The sequence below is a fragment of the Puccinia triticina genome, chromosome 16A (genome assembly GCF_026914185.1).
Source record: "Puccinia triticina chromosome 16A, complete sequence".
NCBI lineage: Eukaryota > Fungi > Basidiomycota > Pucciniomycetes > Pucciniales > Pucciniaceae > Puccinia > Puccinia triticina.
The window spans coordinates 562,577-580,948 of record NC_070573.1 but is presented as its reverse complement, the minus strand read 5'-3'; the positions used below and the strand labels follow the sequence as shown (position 1 = coordinate 580,948).

Here is an 18,372-nt window from a genome sequence, read left to right as displayed (position 1 = left end):
CTTGCCAGAAGCTCGGCTAGCTTCTGCCAGTGTCTTCAGCCGCCGCCCAACCATCTGATACCCCTTGTCCGTACCAGTTCATAGTTGACAGTTAAATGCTTGCCAGATGCAATAACGTTAATTAAAGCTACCCAAGACATTACTAAAAGGTCCCATCCAGGTCCGCCTCAAGTTTTACCCACAAGTAGTCCTAGTCAGGTCCCTAAAGATCTATCAAGGGCCCAACAAGCTCTGCCCTATGAGCCAATCCTTTTCCCAAAGTTACAGATCTATTTTGCCGACTTCCCTTATCTACATTATTCTATTGACCAGAGGCTGATCACCTTGGGGACCTGATGCGGATATTGGTACGGCTGGGTACAAGACTTTTTCAATCCCTTGGTTTTTCAAGGATCCTCAAGGATGCGATGAATGCCACCCCACGCAGATCTAAACAGCACTTTTTTTGAAGTTCATTAAGAGTTGGGGCAGAGGGAGCCACAAACCAACCACGATGCAGGGCTTTCTGAGCACGTAACAGTTGAGGTGAGAGGGCTGGTGGGTCCGGACCCATGGCACCGTTCCTTGGAGACGGGCTTTCCGGCTGCTGTTCTCAGTCCCAGATCACCATGGGGCGCGTCCATCTTCGGACGTGGTTGACCCAGGCAGATTCTGTGGCCGCTGTCGCGCGGCCACTCTGCACCGCAGGACAGTCCTTCACCGGCCCGTATCTCTCTGACCCCACACACAACATGGTCATTTACAGCTGTCCTCGTTACAACACACACACACACAGACACAGCGGGCCCGTCCGAGACACACGACGCGCGCCGGATCCAATGCCTGTCCGCGCTCGGCCCAAAAGACCAGAGAAATTCAAAAAAAAAAAGACCGGGAAACAGGAAACAGGAAGCTGGAACAGGAGGCAGGAAGCAGGAGGCAGGAAGCAGGAAGCAGGAGGCAGGAGGCAGGAGGCAGGAAGCAGGAAGCAGGAAACGTTGTAGTAGCAGGGAGGGGACCGGGTGCCGATGCCCCGCCGCCAACCGCGCGCCAAAAGCGGCCCGAGAGGGAATTACGATGGAGGATAGCCCACACACACGATTACCGGGCCGCCGGCGCGATATAAGCGACGATAAATACAGAGACGGGTGGGTATGGGTTGCCGCAGGGGGGGGGGGGGGGGGGGGTATATGCGGACGACGGGGGGCGGAGGCGGGGCGGGCAGGGTGTGTGTATGACGACGGATGGAGGGATATGGTCAGAGGCAGAGCGCGGCGGCGAGGGCGGCGAGGAGCGCGGGCGGGGATGGGGGCAGACGGGCAGACGGGGCGGCGGCCTTGCGCGGGGCGGCGGCGGGGTCGGCGGGGGCTTGGAGGGAGCCGTTGAGTCCGTTGCGCAGGCCGGCGACGAGCCCGGCGGCGCCTGTCCGGGGCGCGCCCGGGGCGGGGGCCTCGACGGTGTGCAGCAGGCCGGGGGTCCAGAGCGGGCCGCCGGGGGTGACGACGCTGGGCCCGGAGCTGTTGAAGGCCGTAGAGAGCCTGGCGAAGCCGACGGCCGGCGGCACGTATCTGTACACCGACAACACACTACACAGAACAGCCGCGCGGTCAGTCCTCTCTGCTCGGCTCTCCCCGCAGACGAGGACACGCACTTCTTGAGGAACGAGTCCCCGATCACCCAGGAGATCAGCGAGCGCGACGCGCCCGACAGCTCGAGCTCGAACACCGAGCCCAGACAGCGCCCGTTCGAGCCGAACGGCCCGAGGTTGAAGTCGTCCGGGGCCATCGAGTAGTTCTTGCCTCCGAACCGGAAGGTGACGAGGACGGAGGAGTTGCAGGGATAGGAGTAGTAGCCTGGAAAAGAAAGGGGGGGAGGGCGATCAGTTCCGGCGAGCTTTTCCGTTGTGGGTGTGGGTGTGGATGTGTACCTTGGTAGGAGCCGGAGGCGGGCGAGGAGCCGGAGACTTGGCTGTAGAACTGCTTGACCTCGTTGGCCGGCCCGCCGATGAGCGTTGTGCCGGTGTCGATGGCGACGTTGGGGGAGGCCTGGGCGTTGAGGTTGAGCGGGGTGCCGTTGACGTCGATGCCGTCGAGGGGGATGAGCCAGTAGGACTGGAGGCCGTTGGGGACGGGGATGAAGCTGATGGGCTCGCCGGGGGCGATGAGCGAGGCGTTGAGGGTGCCGAGGGTGAACAGCCCGCCGGGCTCGACCTCGCCGGGCCGGCTGCTGTTGATGTACCTGGTGAGGCCGAAGCTGAAGCCCGCGAAGCTCACGTTCCCCCCGCTCTGGCTGCCGTTGTTCATGAGACTCTGCCAGATCGGCGTGACCCCCGAGGAGGCTAGCGGCTGGAACCCGAGCCCTGGACACACCACACACACAACTTCACTCTCTGGGCTTCTGTTCTGCTGGCAGCGGGGGACGAGAGGGCTTACCCATCAGTCCTGAGACGTCTCTGCTCAGCAGTTCGGAGGAGACGGTGTCCACGACGGCTGTCAGAGAGGAGCATGTCACATAAGCGGCGGAGGAAGTGAGAGGTATGGCTGGATGAGATTACCGAAGCTCTGCGGGGGCAGTTTGTATCCGGCGAAGGTGATGTTGTCGGAGTACATTTTACCGGTGGCCGAGCCCTACGAGGAAAAGAAAGAGAATAGATGAGCGGCGGTCGAAGTGGGGGGGGGGGGGGGGGGGGTGGGGGTGGGGACGACGGACGCTTCCGTATTTGATGGCGAAGGGGGAGTTGGCGGTGGAGGCGGAGGAGCTGTTGAGGGGGTCGAAGCGGGGGCCGAGGCCGAGGCTGCATCCGTTGGCGACGGAGCAGTTGGCGGATGCGATCCAGAGGTCGGAGGAGCCGGTGTCGAGGATGACGTTGAGGAGCTGGGGCGGGGTGCCGATGAAGATGGAGGCGAAGTACTCCCTGGGCGCAGACTGTCAGCTCGGGTTTTGGCAGGATAGAGGGTGGGGACTGACAGGTCTGCTTGGAAGTTGAGGATCTTCTGGAGCCCGATCACCCCGCCGTTCCCATCGTTCTGTCCGCGGTAGGTGATGTTCGGTGTTGTTGTTGTTGGTGGTGTTGTTGGTGGTGGTGGTGGTGTTGTTGTTGTTGTTGTTGTTGTTGTTGGGATGCTGGGGAGTGGGATCTGGCGTGGGTGGAGTGTTTTAATGGGTGGTCGTGTGCTGTACTTGGTGATGAGCCTGAGCCGCTGCTGCTGGAGTCTGCTGTGTGCTGCTCGTCTGCGGAAGACGGGGATGGTGAGGGTGTCTGCTGCTGCCGGGGGGGTGAGGATGAGGATGGTGATGGTCCAGTGGGCTTTCTTCATTGGTGGGGCGTTGGCTTTCCCTGGGTTTGCTGTGCAGCCATAAGTAGGCAGGGCCATCGGCCGGGCTGGCCGACAGCACGCCCGGCCCGTCAGACCCGCGGCACAAGGCGGGCGGGCGCGAGCTGCCCCGGACTCCCCCCGGGAGGCCCCCCCATACCCACAGCCAATCCAAAAAAGCTTGGCTTCCTTGGGAGGAATTTCCACCCAAACTATGCAATGGATTTCCCAATAATTGCTGTCAAGGTTGGACATTCGTGCCCACCTCATTCTCATATGCAGGTTGCATATACAGCAGCCAAGTAAATCCAATAAGCCACTTCCTTTTATCTTTTTCCTCCATTCTGATTTCAGAATCAAGTGATTCAGCCAATTTTACTCCGGATGCCCCTCCACCGCCGGTTGCAAGGTTGGACGGTGCCAGTCCCAGTGGCAGGCGTCTTTTTTTTTTTTTGCTACCAAACAGCTTGGTTTGTGGCATCCTGCGAGCAACTGCACTTGCAGGTCTGAATATCATGTGGCCAACCTCGATGTTGGATGCACATAGGTTGGCAAATCCAAAAGGAATTTCCCCTGGAAATTCCTTTCAAGGAAACCAAGCTTTTTGGGATTGGCTGTAGTTAGTAACTACCAACCAGTCACCATCAAAGTCAACAATCCCAGATTCCCGATTCACCAAACATGAATATTCAGCGGCAGGCCACCCTTTGGTCAACATGGCAGCTTCTGATGCCGAGCAAATCGATATTGCTGTGATTCCCCAATCACATTTGCAAGATACTACAAACGGGGCCATCACCAATAATACAGGGGCTCAGACTCCAGCAGCAAACACTGACAACACCAGCAAATCACAAGATCAAGATGAGTCTCAATCAAAGAAGAGAAAACTCACCAGTAGAGAATGTCAAGTGGTACCCGTTTGGCGGTACCCGGCACCGCTTGGCGGGTACCGCCTGCGTCTGCGTGGTACCCGCCAAGCGGTGCCGGGTGCGGTGCCAGGTGCCCGTTTTTTGGCGAAAAGCGGTGTGGTACCCGGGTACCGCCCCCAAGTACCGCCCGACCCCCGGGGGATGGGGGACGTGAGAGGACCGCAATAGCCAATCATTTGGCCATTGAAGAGGCTCTTGATGGCCGGTCAGCCATTTGGCCATGGGGAAGCCCTCAAGGGCGGCATCCGCCCAGCAGGAGGCCCTCAATGGACGGTCATTTGGCCATCCAGAGGCCCTCAATGGCCTTGCCGGTCATCAAAGGGAATACACATTCCCTTTGATGGCCATTGCAGTTCTGGTCAACTGGCCACCAAAGGGAATACATATTTCCTTTGGTTTTAAAGAAAAACCAAGCAGGTACCGCCGGTACCCGCCTTATGTACCGCTGGTACCCGCCAGGCGGTGCCGGGTGCGGTGCCGGGTGCGGTGCCGGGTGCCAGTTTTGTGGAAAAAACGCGCGGGTACCGGCGGTCCAACCGGTACCCGGGTCTACTTTGACATTCTCTACTCACCAGTGAGGTTTGGGACCACTTCACAAAGCTCTTTGGTTAGTTTCCCTCTCTAGTCAGTCAAGAACGTCTATTCACATCTGATGAACATTAATTTCTAGAATCTGACGGCAAGGAAAAAGTGCGGTGCAATTATTGCAATGTCAAACTCACGGGAAACTCTTCCGCTGGAACTAACCACCTCCAAAGACATTCACAAAAATGCATAGCTGAGAAAGGAGGTGTTATTGCACCAAAGCAAGGCCTGCTAAGCTTCCCCTCGTCAAATGGTGCCGCTGGCAGACGTAGTGTCTGGATATACAACCAAGAAAAGACACAAGAACGGTTGGCCGAAATGATAATTCAACACAAATATCCTTTTGCCATGACTGAACACAAGGGTTTCATCCAATTCATGAAGGAGGCCCAGCAGCAATTCATGATGCCTGGACAAAAGGCAGTCCAAAGTGATTGTATCAAGCTGTTCAACGAGCAAAAGGCGGTACTTATAAACAGCAGGCCAATCATATTGCCCTGACAACCAACTTATGGACCGCTGCTGATGTGACCAGCTACATGGTTGTGACTAGGCCACTATGTCAACAAGCAATATTGGAACCTCATCAAGGTGATACTCAGTTTCCAACAGCTTCCACCTCCACACTCTGGACCAGCAATCTCAGATCGCCTCAGCCAGATTATCCGTGATTGGAAGGCTGTGAGCAAGCTTGGCTTTGTTACCGTTGGCAATGCATTATCAAATACGGGGGTGATGGTTCAACTTTATAAGCTGTTTATGGAAGATCGCAACCCTGGTCTGGGCTCTGCTACCTTGGCTTACTTTCACATGCACTGTGGAAATTCTCACGGCGGGGAGATGAGCTTGGAAGGGAATAAAATGCTTGAAGAGCTGCCTTCCAGAAGAACTCTGGGAGAATGTAACACAAAGAAAAATAAAGATGTGGCACTTTCTTAACTTTCTTGGTGTTGCTACTTGTGAATACCTTTTGATCAATGAGCTCTATGGCACAGCTCAAAGAGAATTGAGGATTACAAGTTTTCAAGGGGGTTCAATTTCAACTTATCTTTAATTTATCAGTTAACTTATCATTTTCAAATTATCAGTGTGATGAATGCTAGTAATTTATAGTATTACTATCTAATGCAAGCATGGGGAAAAAGAGTACCCAAAATGGCCTTCTTTTATAGATAAAAGAACCAACATCAGACTAGCTTTGAATCTCAGAAGATTTACAACTATGAGATGAAATTGTAGTTACATATGTGTCTTGGCTTTTCTGTATGTAAGTAATTTTTAGTCTGGAATACTTCTCAAAGATGTTAAATAATTCTTAGAAGTGAATACCAGATTGAAGTGTAAAGAAACTAATGTATATCCCTTTTTATGTGGATTTTATATCTAAAAGTGGCCTTTTTAGAAGGATTACATATATCAAGTGTTCCTTATATTTATCGCCAGAAAATACCTTTTTAAAGCGCTTTGAGTAATGAGAAAACTATGTAACATCTTTGTGAAAGTGGTATAAGATATATTTACACATGTTTATGTTAAAAATGTTAAGTTTTTGGCTATTTTGCACGCTGCGCGCGTTGATTGCGCTCACCACAGTGCTGCTTAGCACACATAATCAACTTGGTTGTTAAGGACGGGATCAAGTTTGCCGGTACTGCTGTCGATCAACTCCGTACTTGCATTCATTGGATCCAAGGATCTCCTTCTATCTATTGAACAAGTGAAAAGAAAGGTCCGAGTGAAGTGGGTGTTGAACCCACAACCTCGTGTACTGTGAGAGTCAAACTCACATACTCAGCATTCATGAGTGATGCTCTAACCATTGAGCTAAGTACACATTGCTATGTTGCAATTGAATACAGTAGATGTATGCTTATGATGATGTGTGGTGTTGCCCCAATGGTGATTGGATGTGTAAGCAACAATGTGTTAAGCAGTGCTAGATTGACACTTCAACACTATCATGGATGCCTTTGAAAAGGCCCTCACTGCGGTCGGCATTGACATCAAGAAGAAACATCCATCAAAGGACGTCCCAACCCGATGGAACTTGACATATCTGATGATTGAATCATTGTTGCCATGCAAGTTGGCATTCCAGGAACTCGCCATTCAGGACAAGAAGTTCAAGGGTTGCCCAACCAAGGTTCAGTGGGACGAGCTCCTTGTCATGGAGAAGTATCTTGAGCCTTTTTACCAAGGTCAGTTTTTGCTTCTCATGACAACTTTTCTATATATTTTTTCATCAGACTGACTTGTTTTTGCCTGTAGCCACTGTCCTATTGAGTGGTACCCAATATCCAACTATCAACCAGGGCTACCGTGCAATGACGGCAATTGACAGGCAAATCAAGGACTGTGGAACGCTACCGCTCCTCTTTGGCATGATCAAACCAATGAGAGATAAGTTTGATAAACACTGGGAGCCAATGAAGGAACTCCTCGCAATTGGACTTGTTCTTGACCCTCATTACAAGATGTGGTATCTCTGCTACAGCCTTGAGCAGGACACCACAGCTAGTGAAGATGTCAGCGAGTTCATAGGGCAGATTAGGTCCGCATTATTAGAACTGTGGAGCCTGTATGCTCCAGTACCATCAGCAAACCCAAACAATGTCAATACCAGCAGTCAACCCAAACTTAACCCTAAGAAGAAGACGATCAATCACAACCTTTCCGCCTTCCATCAGTACATGGCTGGTCAATGGATTCATCACCACATAACGCGCTGGCAGCCGAGTTGGATCTGTATCTTGAAGAACGAAACCTGATCCTTGCTGACTATGCCAAATTTGATCTACTCGGCTGGTGGAAATTGAACGCCTCACAATTTCCATCACTATCCGAGGTTGCCAGGACTTTACTCATGATTCCCATGACCTCAGTCGCATCCAAGCCCGCTTTCTCTACAGGTGGGCGAGTTCTTGACGATTTCCGGATGCGCTTGAGCAAAGACACGGTTGAGGCATTGATTTGCACTCAAGATTGGATGAAGGCCAGCAAGCTAGCGGCCAAGAACTGAAAGGGTTTACTTTAACTTTGCTTTCTTTTGTTTATGACTGGCCACCCTCCATAATAGTGGAGGGAGTATTTCATAGGCTCCAAAAACTACATGCTATGCTTATTTATCCAAAAAAAAAGTTTTTTTTTTCATTTTTTTTTTGCTGGAGCCCGTGGGCGGCCCGGCAGATAAACGGGTTCGGGCCGGGCGACTATTTGAGGAGAATTTGCCCGGCCCGACCCGCCCAATAATATTGTGGCCCGACTCGGGCTGGCCCGCGGGCGGCCCGGGCCCGCCCGACAGCCATGCCTAGCCATAAGCCAGCAAGTCCACACGCCCCACCCCCCGGCCAGCCCCCGAAGATGAACCACCTCAGACTCAGCCCAGCCAACGTAAGAACACACCCACCACCACCACCAAAACCAAAACCAAACTAACCCATACCACCCACAGGCGGCCATCCTGCTATGCGACATCGTAAGCACCCGTCTGCACCACCCCCAACCACCAGCAACTGACTATCCATTCACAGCAAGAGCGATTCAGTGCGTCCCCTGCCCATCCCATCCCACCACTGCCTCCACTGAGTTGTCGATCCTGCACAGGGCCCAAGATCGCCCACTTCGACCATCTCGAACACATGGCCGAGAAGCTCGTACGCCCGCCCGTCCACACCCTCCCCCAGAACCACAGCACTCACGCCTCGGCGGCCCCCACAGCTCAAGGCCGCCGCCGCCCTCCACGTCCCCGTCCTCGCCACCGAGCAGAACCCCAAAGGTACCCCCATCCCTCCCTCCAGCCCACCCATACAGCCAGAGACTGACCCCGCGCGCGCGCCCAAAGCCCTCGGCCCCACCGTCGCCCGGCTCGCCCAGCTCGTCCCGCCGGACAAGACCTTCCCGAAGACCCAGTTCAGCATGCTTGTCCCCGAGCTCGCCGCCACTCTCGCTAACCCCGCCCCCAAACACGTCGCCCTCGTCGGCATCGAGGCCCACATATGCGTCCTCCAGACCGCGCTCGACCTGCTGGCCCGCGGCATCCACGTCCACGTCCGTCCCCCCCCCCCACCCCCCTCTCTGCCCGGACACAGAAAAGCACCTCCCCGCCGCTGACCGCTCGTTTATAGGTCTTGGCGGACGCCGTGAGCAGCTGCAACGCCCCCGAGCGCGCACTCGCCTTCCAAGTAAGCGTTCCCCACACCCGCTCTCTCCTCCCGGCCCACACTGACCCATCCCCCCAGACGATCAGAGCCGCCGGCGGGACGGTCTCAACGACCGAGGCGTTCATATACAGGCTCCTGGCCGACGCCAGCCATCCACGCGCCAAGGTACACCCTCCCCCATCATCTGCTGCTACTGGCTGGCTAACTTTGTGGCACCGAGCAGGACATCTTCGCGATCGTGAAGGAGTACAGCGAGGCGACGAGAGACGCGCTCTCTGCCCTCGGAGCGGCGTGACCCTAGACCGCCATCCTGTGTTCTGTGTTCGGGCCATCCCTGGGCATGGATTTACGCTCTATGATATGCACGCCGGCCGAGCCACCAGTCTCCGATCCACATGCAAAGCCATCTCCAGTGCCCGCCCCTTTCGGGTGCTGCCCGAGTCCAACGCGACGAGAACCTATCCTGGCCTCCATCATGGGCGTGCTTGTGGCTGGGGTGTGCTCGGCCTGACATGGATATCATGGCCTCAAGCTCGGGGTCATAGGTACCACGACCAAGGCCTCCTTGGTGTGCGCGTCCCTGGGACGCCAATTGTAGTACAGAGCTGCCCTCGGGCCGTAAAAGCTTGGGTGGAAATAGGATCAAAAACATTTATAGCGCTTGGGTGCTTTGTGTGAGATGATGGAGGGAGTGGACACCCTTGGCGGAGGTGCAGGAATGAGAATCAGAGGAAGAAGGTCTGACAGGCGGTGTTGGAGAGGCAGAGAAAGGATACACAAGTACATACAGGCTCCAAGTAACTGCAAACTCACTATCACCACTAGGTCCAACAAAACTGCATGGCACACCATGTCCCTTGGTTTTTTTAGAAAACACAATTGACGGTGGAGGACTTCCCGTGCAATCTGGGACCCCCCCAGATGTTGGTTCAGACCCAAAAAGTCTTGATTTTTGCAGGGAAGTCTAGCTTTTTGGGCTCTAGATCACTTCGCGGAGGCCCGCAGATCTCGACGGGAAGCCATCCAGTGGAATCCAGAATTGGGTTTTTTTGGCAATTGGAGTACAGGGCAAGCACAGACCTGATCTAGTGTGGAGAATGACAGGAAAACAAACAAAAAAAAAACACTCTACTTGTGCATGGATAATCAATCTATGTACAGAAACACTATGCAGTCACATATCCTGATGGGTTCATGTTGATGACCCCTGTTTTTTACTTTTTAAAAGTGAACAGCTAATTGTCAAAATCTATTCAGAACAGCAACATCAACTATGTAGAGAGAAGAAGAGAAGAAATAATGGTGTTCCTGTTGGCGGTATTGATTCATACAGCATCTTGGCTGGGAAAGTGTAACCAGACCCCAGCAAAAAGGTACTTCTGTTTGTGTGCAGCAACTTTCCATAATTGCTCCTGCAGAGTGAGTGTGAATTCTTCAAACCGGCTCTGTGCAATCGTCGCTAATTTTGCCTCCGGTGATCGGGGCAACGCCAGGGGCTGTCGCCTTGCCTGCCTACACCCAGCACATGGCCCGAAAGACAAAATCATGTTAGCGTCTCCTATCGTGCTGATCTTCTGAGTGAACCTAGTAGGAGTGGGTGGAGAAAAGGTGGATCAGGGGGATACTCACGTCGAATGTGAGGGCGTTTGAGCAGCACTTCCTGGGCGTGTTCGAGCATTGATACTGCGCTCCAATCTTGACGGCTAGTTGGACTGCAGCATCCCAAGTTGCAAAGGAAAGGAGATGTTGGTACTCAGCAATGAGCAACACCAGTGTGTATTTTATTTTTTCGTAGAGACTGCACGAAAAAGCACTCACCAGAGACTAGATCCAACAACGTGGGAGAAGAGTGGGGTGGGCTGTGAGTGCGTGGGTTGCCCGGAGGAGAAGAAGTTCATGGGCGGATGGAGGACTGACCTGGCTCGCCAAGATAGGCACATATAGCTGTCGGCTTATCGCCGGGACACAGGAACGGCTTCGAGTCGAGACTGGTGGAGTCTTTGCTTCGCTGACCCGTGCCTCGCCTCGAGCGGCCATGCACGCTTGCGTTCTGCACCATCACCACCAGCACCAGCGTCATCATCGTCGCCGCCTTCATCGTCGCCCTATCTCTCGGCTGATGCTCCTCTACTTCGGCACCGGTACAGATTGGTGCAGCTTGTTGCTCGCGGTCAATGATTGTATTAATTGGCTTGCGAAGTGATCGACGCAACGAAGAACGGAATGTGCAGCGCAAATGTATGACAGTCGGGTTTCTTTGTGAAAATGGATGGCGTATCGATTCCAATAATCTTCTCTATGTGGATACCATCGACCCTTGGAAAGGAAAGACGCTCTTGTAGTAATGTGGAAAGTCTATCGTGAAACAGACCCTCCGGCAACGGTTCTTGACCGGACTCCAAGCGCGAGGGGAGCGAGGCCTCCGGTCGCCCAGAGCTGGCCAGGTTCCCCGGACACAGGCCAGCACGACGGAGGCCGGGCGAGCGAGGCCAGGCAGGAGCCGCGGACGTGGTGGCGAGGGGGCACCTTTGCCCGCTGCGATCTGTGGAACAGACACGTCGAGACCGGCGTCCGTTGTGCGGGCTCAGCCAGGCAAGGGACTGACTTATCACAAGTCCCTCGCTTCAGAGGGCCCTGGGCCTAACTTAACTAAGTCTCACCCTCCTACAGGTGGAGTGGTAAAACACTGGTCGCATTGCGCCGACCGGAGGCGCAATGCGACCAGTGTTTTACCACTTGCGGGACAGCGTCCCCCCTCAAATAGAGGGACTTTGTTAAGTTAGGCCCTGGGCCTGGGCTGGCGCAAAGCGCCTAACTTAACTAAGTCCCTCCCGAGGGAGGCCGAAGGCCTCCCTCTGGGAGGGACTTAAGCCTTACAGGTGATTTTGGCCTGAGAGGTACATCAACATTCAGGGCCTCTGGGTGGTTCTGTTTTTGAGTAATCACCCTCTACATTCAGACTTAGAATCATCAGAAGGCTGGGTATATCATACCCTTTTCTGGTGGCTCTTGCTGGTGCCCAATCGTACAATGTGGTCAATGTAGAATTGAGAAAACCCCATGACAGCTAAGACAGCTGAGTTTTTGATGTTTTTTTTAAGAGGTGGGGCAGGTAGAAATGTGACATGAAAGTGCATCAAAAATTAGCCAAGATGTATGGCTTTCAGATTATCCAAAAACTTTGGTGGAAACACCGGGGGTTATGGAGCTATAGCAACATTTGTTGGGGAGTTGGTTTTTGGCCGTTGCTCTCAGCCCTAAATCACCGATACCGCATAAGTCCCTCCGGTGGAGGCGCTTCGCGCCTCCAACTTCGGACTTAGGCAAAGCGCCCTCGCGCGAAGCGCGACCTCCGAAGGAGGGACTTGCAGGTAAAGCCAAGAATTTGGCTTGAGAGCTTTCAGTGTTTTGGTGGGAGTTTTTTCCCGCTCCCCTTTCAGGGGTCTTCTCCTTGTGTATTCCTATTGCCTGTGGTGCCAGATTAAAGGCCTGATTTTTCTCTTTCTTTTGGTGTCAATCACCACTTTTCCCCCCTTCACAAACTCCTTCCATCCCCCTTTGAAGTTTGTGATTTTTTTGTGTTTGGCCGGAAGTGTGTATGCAAATTCTGAGAAGATCCATTCGGACTCAATTTAAATACAGAACTCCATCATCCATCCACCTTGACTGCTGAGCAAGGGCAACACTCTCCTTCAAGTGTAGATATCACAAAAGTGACACTACATTGAAGCTGAGATGCTCAGCTATCCCGTATACTTCAGCTGGCTGACTCACAATGAGTGCGCGCTGTGTAATGTAAATTTGATTCAAAAAGTTGGCCAAAAGCCACAAATTTCCTGAAGCTCTCACGCAGAAAAAAGCCGATAACTCATAAGCCTCCCATTGGGAATGGGAGATGCTTCGCATCGGGGTGCTCCGCACCCCCAGTCCCGGGAGGCTTAGTTAAGTCAGGCAAGGGAGACAAATCAAGTTGCGGCTGAGTGATGGGACTCCGTCCCTTCTCTGTCCCCTGCTCCTTTTGTCCACTATGCACGTCGACCCCTATAGATGGGTGCACGGTAATGTGAAATCCAGAATTTTGCTCAAATTCACACATTTTCTGACCTCATTCCTTCATGTTTTGTGTATGCTCAGAGGATTCCCCAACACTGCAAAAATAATGTGCTACACATATGGGGCATTGGGGCAAATGCACTATGGCTTTCAAGCCTGGTACCATTGCTGTGAACTCAGGAATTTCATCCCTTCCCCAGGAATACATTTGTGCTTTCTTATACCATTGAGACCAAAACGGGGCCATTCATGCGATAATTCTGTGCATACCGCTTTGGATTTTTGCCAAACCATTTCATAAATTTGGTTGCCACCATCTATAGGGGGTTTCCTGGGTTGTGATCCCACAGGACTGACCAACAAAGAAAAATAAGATGCAGCTTCATGTGAGATGCCTAGTTGGGGTACACATAAGGCCTACAGGGTGCTGACTTGTTGAGTGTGTCTCTTTGGCATCAGTGTAGTAAGGGGGATGGTTTGACAGTACTTCATCAGCGTGGTCATTTTGTATACATATGTTTCAAATCCACAGTGGGATGGCCCACAAGTCTTCTCCTTTTGTGATAATTCTCCCTTGAGTGGTTTTGGAAGTGGGAAGGTGCTACAACAGTCCTGTTCAAGTGAGGCCATTTTACACACACACACACATGTCACAAAAGGAAGTGGGTTAATTGACTACATACATACAAGAAAATGTTGTGCAACTACTGTCAGTTGTTGACATGGGAGACACTCCAGGATAATGGCCATTGAAACTTCCAGCAAACTACATGACAATTTTTCTTTGCACAATGACTGTGCATTGAAGTAACTTATGAGCAAGGTTCAGCTAAACGCTGCCTGCTGCCTTTGAGTTTGCGCATGATGGCAGTTGTGTGACTTTTTCTTGTATGTAGTGGTTGTTTGCAATTTTTGGCTTGAAAGTGGAGGGTCAAGGGAGCCCTGCAGGCTTGAGCAAGGTGTTCTGAGGCCTTGCTTGCCCATCACGTTCTACCTGCTAGCTACCAAACACTAGTGAGAGTGGATGAGTAGGATCAACCCGCCATCACATCATAGGGAGAGGAGAGCCTTTTCCTAGGCGCATTGGGGTCAATTTGAGCCTGACTAAACAACACACAGGGGAAAAGAGTGCAGTGACTGTGGGGATCTGTCAGGGCCACATGTTTCCTTTGCGACATGTGTAGTATTGTGTCATTTCTGGGAGTCCCAGCCGTGCCTCTTCCAACGCCCAGAAAGCCAACTGCTCATACATACTGTGCTGAACAGCACGCAGACCACACGTTGTCAGAAAAGCGTGGACGCCCCTCCGTCCTCCCGACCTTGTAGTACGCTCTATCCACATCATGGCTACGCAGACCATCGCATGTGTTCGCCGCCGCCAGGAATCTGGAGGCGTGCTCTATCTACATAGTGGAGCCATAGGATGATAGCAGATCGATTTGCTGGGAGACTGTGTGCTTCCCAAAACAATTCTATGTTGAAGGAGAGTTGGTTCGGGGGATCCCCGGGTGGAGGCACTCCTGGTCGTTATCGGGTGATCCCTGGGAGTGGTCTACATACACGAAGGAGCAGCGCAGGTGCTTGTCGGGGCTGCCGGCGTACATAGCCCACCGGGCTCTTGCTCTTCCCGCCGGCGCGCACCTTGGGGGTGGCGAGGAGTGGCATGTTCTGTTGTTGTTCTTCGTGGGCGTTTTGTTGCTGTTGCTGGGGGAATGTCTACTGGGAGGGTGTGAGCTGTTCCCGCGGGTTGTTGAGTGATCCGCAGGGTGGTCGGATTGGCTGCTTAGTGTGTGAGTGTGGGTTTGGCGGTGCTGAGTACTTAAGCCAGCCAGGACCCCTTGGGCAGCCGGCCGACCCATCCGACAGCCAACCATGAAGCCCGCCGCCAGCCAGCCCCAGCCCCAGCACGACGGACTGGCGATCAAGACGCTCAGAAAAGTATACTCCTATCTCACTTCTTCTTCTTCTTCTTCCTCTTCTTCTCCTGGCCGATCGTCGATGACCCGCACCCCTCTCCCAGAAAACCCCTGACAGCCAGCAGCATCCATAATAACAACTAACTCACTCCCCACCCCCACAGAAACAATCCCAGCGATTCACCGTTGCCCACACAACCACAACCACCACAGCCGAACCCATCCCCCCACTCCCCACAGCCACCACCCACGAACTCAGACCGCCCTCGGCAGACTCCGCCAGCGACCACCAGCCCAGCTACATGGCCACCCCATTCGACCCCGCCGCACTCTTCTTCTCATCCACCGCACCCCCCCCAATCAGCCGCAACCTCTCCTCCGTCGGCTCAACCGCACCCAGTGTCAGCCACTCCACTCCACTCTACTCCATCAAAAACAAAAATACTAACTTAATCCATCAACCCAGGCCATCGGCATGTCCACCAACCAGAGCGGCCCCACGCCCGAAGCCGAAGACGACATCATCCCAACGGCCATCGTCATCAAAAACAGCAAGTCCCATCCACTATCCTCTCACTCATCCCAACCACTAACTCTTCCATCCAGTTCCCTTCAGCGTCAGACGCGAACAGCTGCTCGCCATCATCGAAGACCTGATGATCCCCTTGCCCTACGCATTCAGTAAGTCGATCATTCCTCTTTTCACAAGCAAAAAATCACTCTAACTCGCTTTGATGATCTAGACTACCACTTCGACAACGGAGTGTTCCGAGGGCTGGCGTTTGCCAACTTCCGGTCGGCGTCAGAGGCCGACGCGGCAGTCGCAGGGCTCAACGGCTTCGACATCAGCGGGCGCAAGCTGCGCGTCGAGTACAAGAAGGTCTTGCAGGCCGGCGAGAAGGAGCGGATCGAGAAGGAGAAGGCGATCAAGCGGATGCGCTCGATGCAGCTCCAGAAGGAGTCCTCCCTCCTCGACCAGTACAACTCCTCCGCCCAGCAGCAGCAGCAGCAGCAGCAGCAGCCCGCCTCGTCCACCCACATCTCCTTCGGGAACTACAGCCATCATGAGGACGACTTCCGGGGCATCGCCCACCGGCCCTCCCAATCCCTCCTGAACCCGAACGCCCAACAACAACACCACCAACAGCATCCCTTCCTCTCCTCCAGCCACGACCTGACGAGCAGCGCCCAACAAGCCTTCGAAAGTTTCTCGCTCTCCTCCGTCGCCGCGCTGGATCCCAAACAGCAGTCGTCGAAAGAGCTGGACATGAACGACCCCCAGACGCTCGAGCTCTACTCGCGGGTGGTGGTGTTCAAGGAGGACAAGCTGCGCGACGAGCTCGCGTTCGCCAAGGCGCTCAGCGGGCCCCAGCGCCGCATCGTCCACCAGATCGCCAAGAAGCTCGGCCTCGTCCACCGCTCCGAGGGCCAGGGCGACGAGCGCTTCGTGGTGGTCTCCAAGCTGTCCGGCAGTGCCCCGGCGGCGCCCCCGCGGATGATGAGCCGGGTGGCCAGCGCGGCCAACATGGCCCGCGCCGCCTCCGGCCTCCACCTCTCCTCCGCCCTCCCTCCCCAGCACCATGCCCACCAGGGGGGACAATACGCCGGCCCAGGCTCCTCGGCCAGCGCGCTCCGGATGAAGAAGTCGATGCCCGACATGCGCGTCCGCGAGCTCCACTCGGGCGTCTTCTACCCCGAGCCCCGCCCCGACCTCCCCGCGCCCCCCTTCCTCGCCGCGCGCAAGTCCCACCTCAGTCTCCGCGACCCCTCCTCTAAGCAGCCCGGGCTCGCGTTCGCCGACGAGCTCGCCAACGGCGCCTTCCTCCACCACCCCCAGTTCCAGCATCACCAGCAGCAGCAGGCTTTGGCCTCCCACCAGATCATCCGCCAGCCTAAGGGCCCCGAGGGCGGCGCCGGCAAGGGCTTCGCGAACAACAACGCGACTCCGATCTGTAGACCCGCCGCCGACGACCCTGGACGCGCGTCGTCCAATGACCTCCTCTGATCCTAACCCCCTTCTGCTCTCGCCTCGGATCGCCTCGGCCTCTTTCTTTCATAAGCACCTCTCTTGCCTCTTCTCCCTCTTCTCCGTCTTCTGCGCCTCTATCTTCTGCCTCTCCGTCTTCTGCCTCTCCGTCTTCTCCATCTTCTCCATCTTCTGCGCCTGATCATGCTCCGTCTGCCCTCGCGGCCCCTCTGTCCCATATTTATCTCCGTAATCTTTTGTGTTCGTGTTGTGCCCGCGGATGGCTGTGAGTGTGTCGGGCGCGATGTTGTGTGTGGATAATATACATATGGTGTGTGTGTGTGTGTGTAAGTAGAGAGCATATCTGTGTGTGTGAGGGGTCTGGGCACCTTAGGACACATTGTAGGGTGGTTATGAACATTTTTTGTGAAAACAAGTGGTCCGTGCACCTTTAACGCGGCTGTGCATCTTACAACCAAAACTTGAACATAATTTGTTTGTGGAGAGGCCTCGCTTGGGCTGGGCCCAGCGAGGCGGGAAGCCCTCTGCTTTTGTCAAACAGGACCCGTGCCGGCCGTTGCTCGGGCCCCTCCACATCCTATGGATGGGGTCACTAGTCTTTGGTCCAACAACCAAGCTTTTTTGCAGGTCTGTCTGCGCTGGCGGCTGGCGTGGAATGGGAGGTTGGGCCGAAGTTCGGCCCAACCGATGCGATGCGATGCCGATACAGTGCATCGCATTGCCTTGCCGATACATGACATCTGCAAAATCGTGCATTGCATCGGCAGTCCCGATGCATGCTTTTCAAAAAGCTTGCATCGCATCGGCAGGTCGATGCACTACCAATGCACTGTATCGCCGATGGAATAAAGCCTGTATCAAGGCCGATACCACCAAAAAATGCATCGCATCGGCGGACCGATGCATGCAATGTGATAAAGTGTGCATCGCATCAGCCGTCCCGATGCATGCTTTTCAAAAAGCCTGCATCGCATCGGCAGGCCGATGCGATACCGATGCAGTGTATACCAGATGCAATTCGATGCGATACAGGCCGATGCGCGATACTTGCATCGCATCGGTTGCAGCGTTGGCCGAACTTGACGCTCTCGCCTGAGGCTTTGCCGGAGGGACTTATTCTGCATTTCTCGCATGAGAGATCAGGATAATTGAGCACGCTCATGGTTGTATTCAGCTCATTACTCTGTCATTTCTCAATCCTTCCTCACAAGACCCGTTTTTTCTGAATGGCATTGCTCTCAACAAAATTATCATGTGCTTTGTATTCCTTGTATCTAGCTCATGTACATATCTTTAAAATACATATTTCAAAAAACAGAATAAAAATCAAAATAATTGTGGTGTCGAGCACATCACTCCATTTCATTCTTGATTCATTTACTATTTCCATAGTGCACGGATCCAACTGCGTTGGGTCCCAATCAAAGCTGAGAATGGGTGGAAAAA

The 18,372-nt window shown here is 54.0% G+C and overlaps 4 protein-coding genes across 4 annotated transcripts; 2 read left to right on the top strand and 2 right to left on the bottom strand.

Moving 5' to 3' along the window:
• Positions 1-1,237: 1,237 nt before the first annotated feature.
• Positions 1,238-3,296, bottom strand: PtA15_16A69 (uncharacterized protein; the record flags this gene model as incomplete). The annotated part of the gene is made up of 7 exons (XM_053164146.1): positions 1,238-1,565; positions 1,631-1,832; positions 1,907-2,338; positions 2,412-2,468; positions 2,534-2,606; positions 2,689-2,893; positions 3,160-3,296. The coding sequence occupies 7 exons, from the start codon at positions 3,294-3,296 to the stop codon at positions 1,238-1,240; spliced, it is 1,434 nt and encodes a 477-aa protein (XP_053027718.1).
• A 4,874-nt stretch (positions 3,297-8,170) lies between these two features.
• On the top strand, positions 8,171-9,265 carry PtA15_16A68 (uncharacterized protein; the record flags this gene model as incomplete). The annotated part of the gene is made up of 8 exons (XM_053164145.1): positions 8,171-8,200; positions 8,262-8,285; positions 8,341-8,463; positions 8,528-8,585; positions 8,652-8,857; positions 8,935-8,991; positions 9,049-9,135; positions 9,194-9,265. 8 exons carry the CDS (start codon positions 8,171-8,173, stop codon positions 9,263-9,265), a joined length of 657 nt encoding a protein of 218 aa, XP_053027717.1.
• A 1,139-nt stretch (positions 9,266-10,404) lies between these two features.
• PtA15_16A67 (uncharacterized protein) lies at positions 10,405-11,068 on the bottom strand (the record flags this gene model as incomplete). The annotated part of the gene is made up of 4 exons (XM_053164144.1): positions 10,405-10,482; positions 10,600-10,682; positions 10,789-10,794; positions 10,888-11,068. The coding sequence occupies 4 exons, from the start codon at positions 11,066-11,068 to the stop codon at positions 10,405-10,407; spliced, it is 348 nt and encodes a 115-aa protein (XP_053027716.1).
• Positions 11,069-15,241: 4,173 nt separating this feature from the next.
• PtA15_16A66 (uncharacterized protein) lies at positions 15,242-16,944 on the top strand (the record flags this gene model as incomplete). The annotated part of the gene is made up of 4 exons (XM_053164143.1): positions 15,242-15,340; positions 15,406-15,490; positions 15,546-15,620; positions 15,683-16,944. The coding sequence occupies 4 exons, from the start codon at positions 15,242-15,244 to the stop codon at positions 16,942-16,944; spliced, it is 1,521 nt and encodes a 506-aa protein (XP_053027715.1).
• Positions 16,945-18,372: the final 1,428 nt, after the last annotated feature.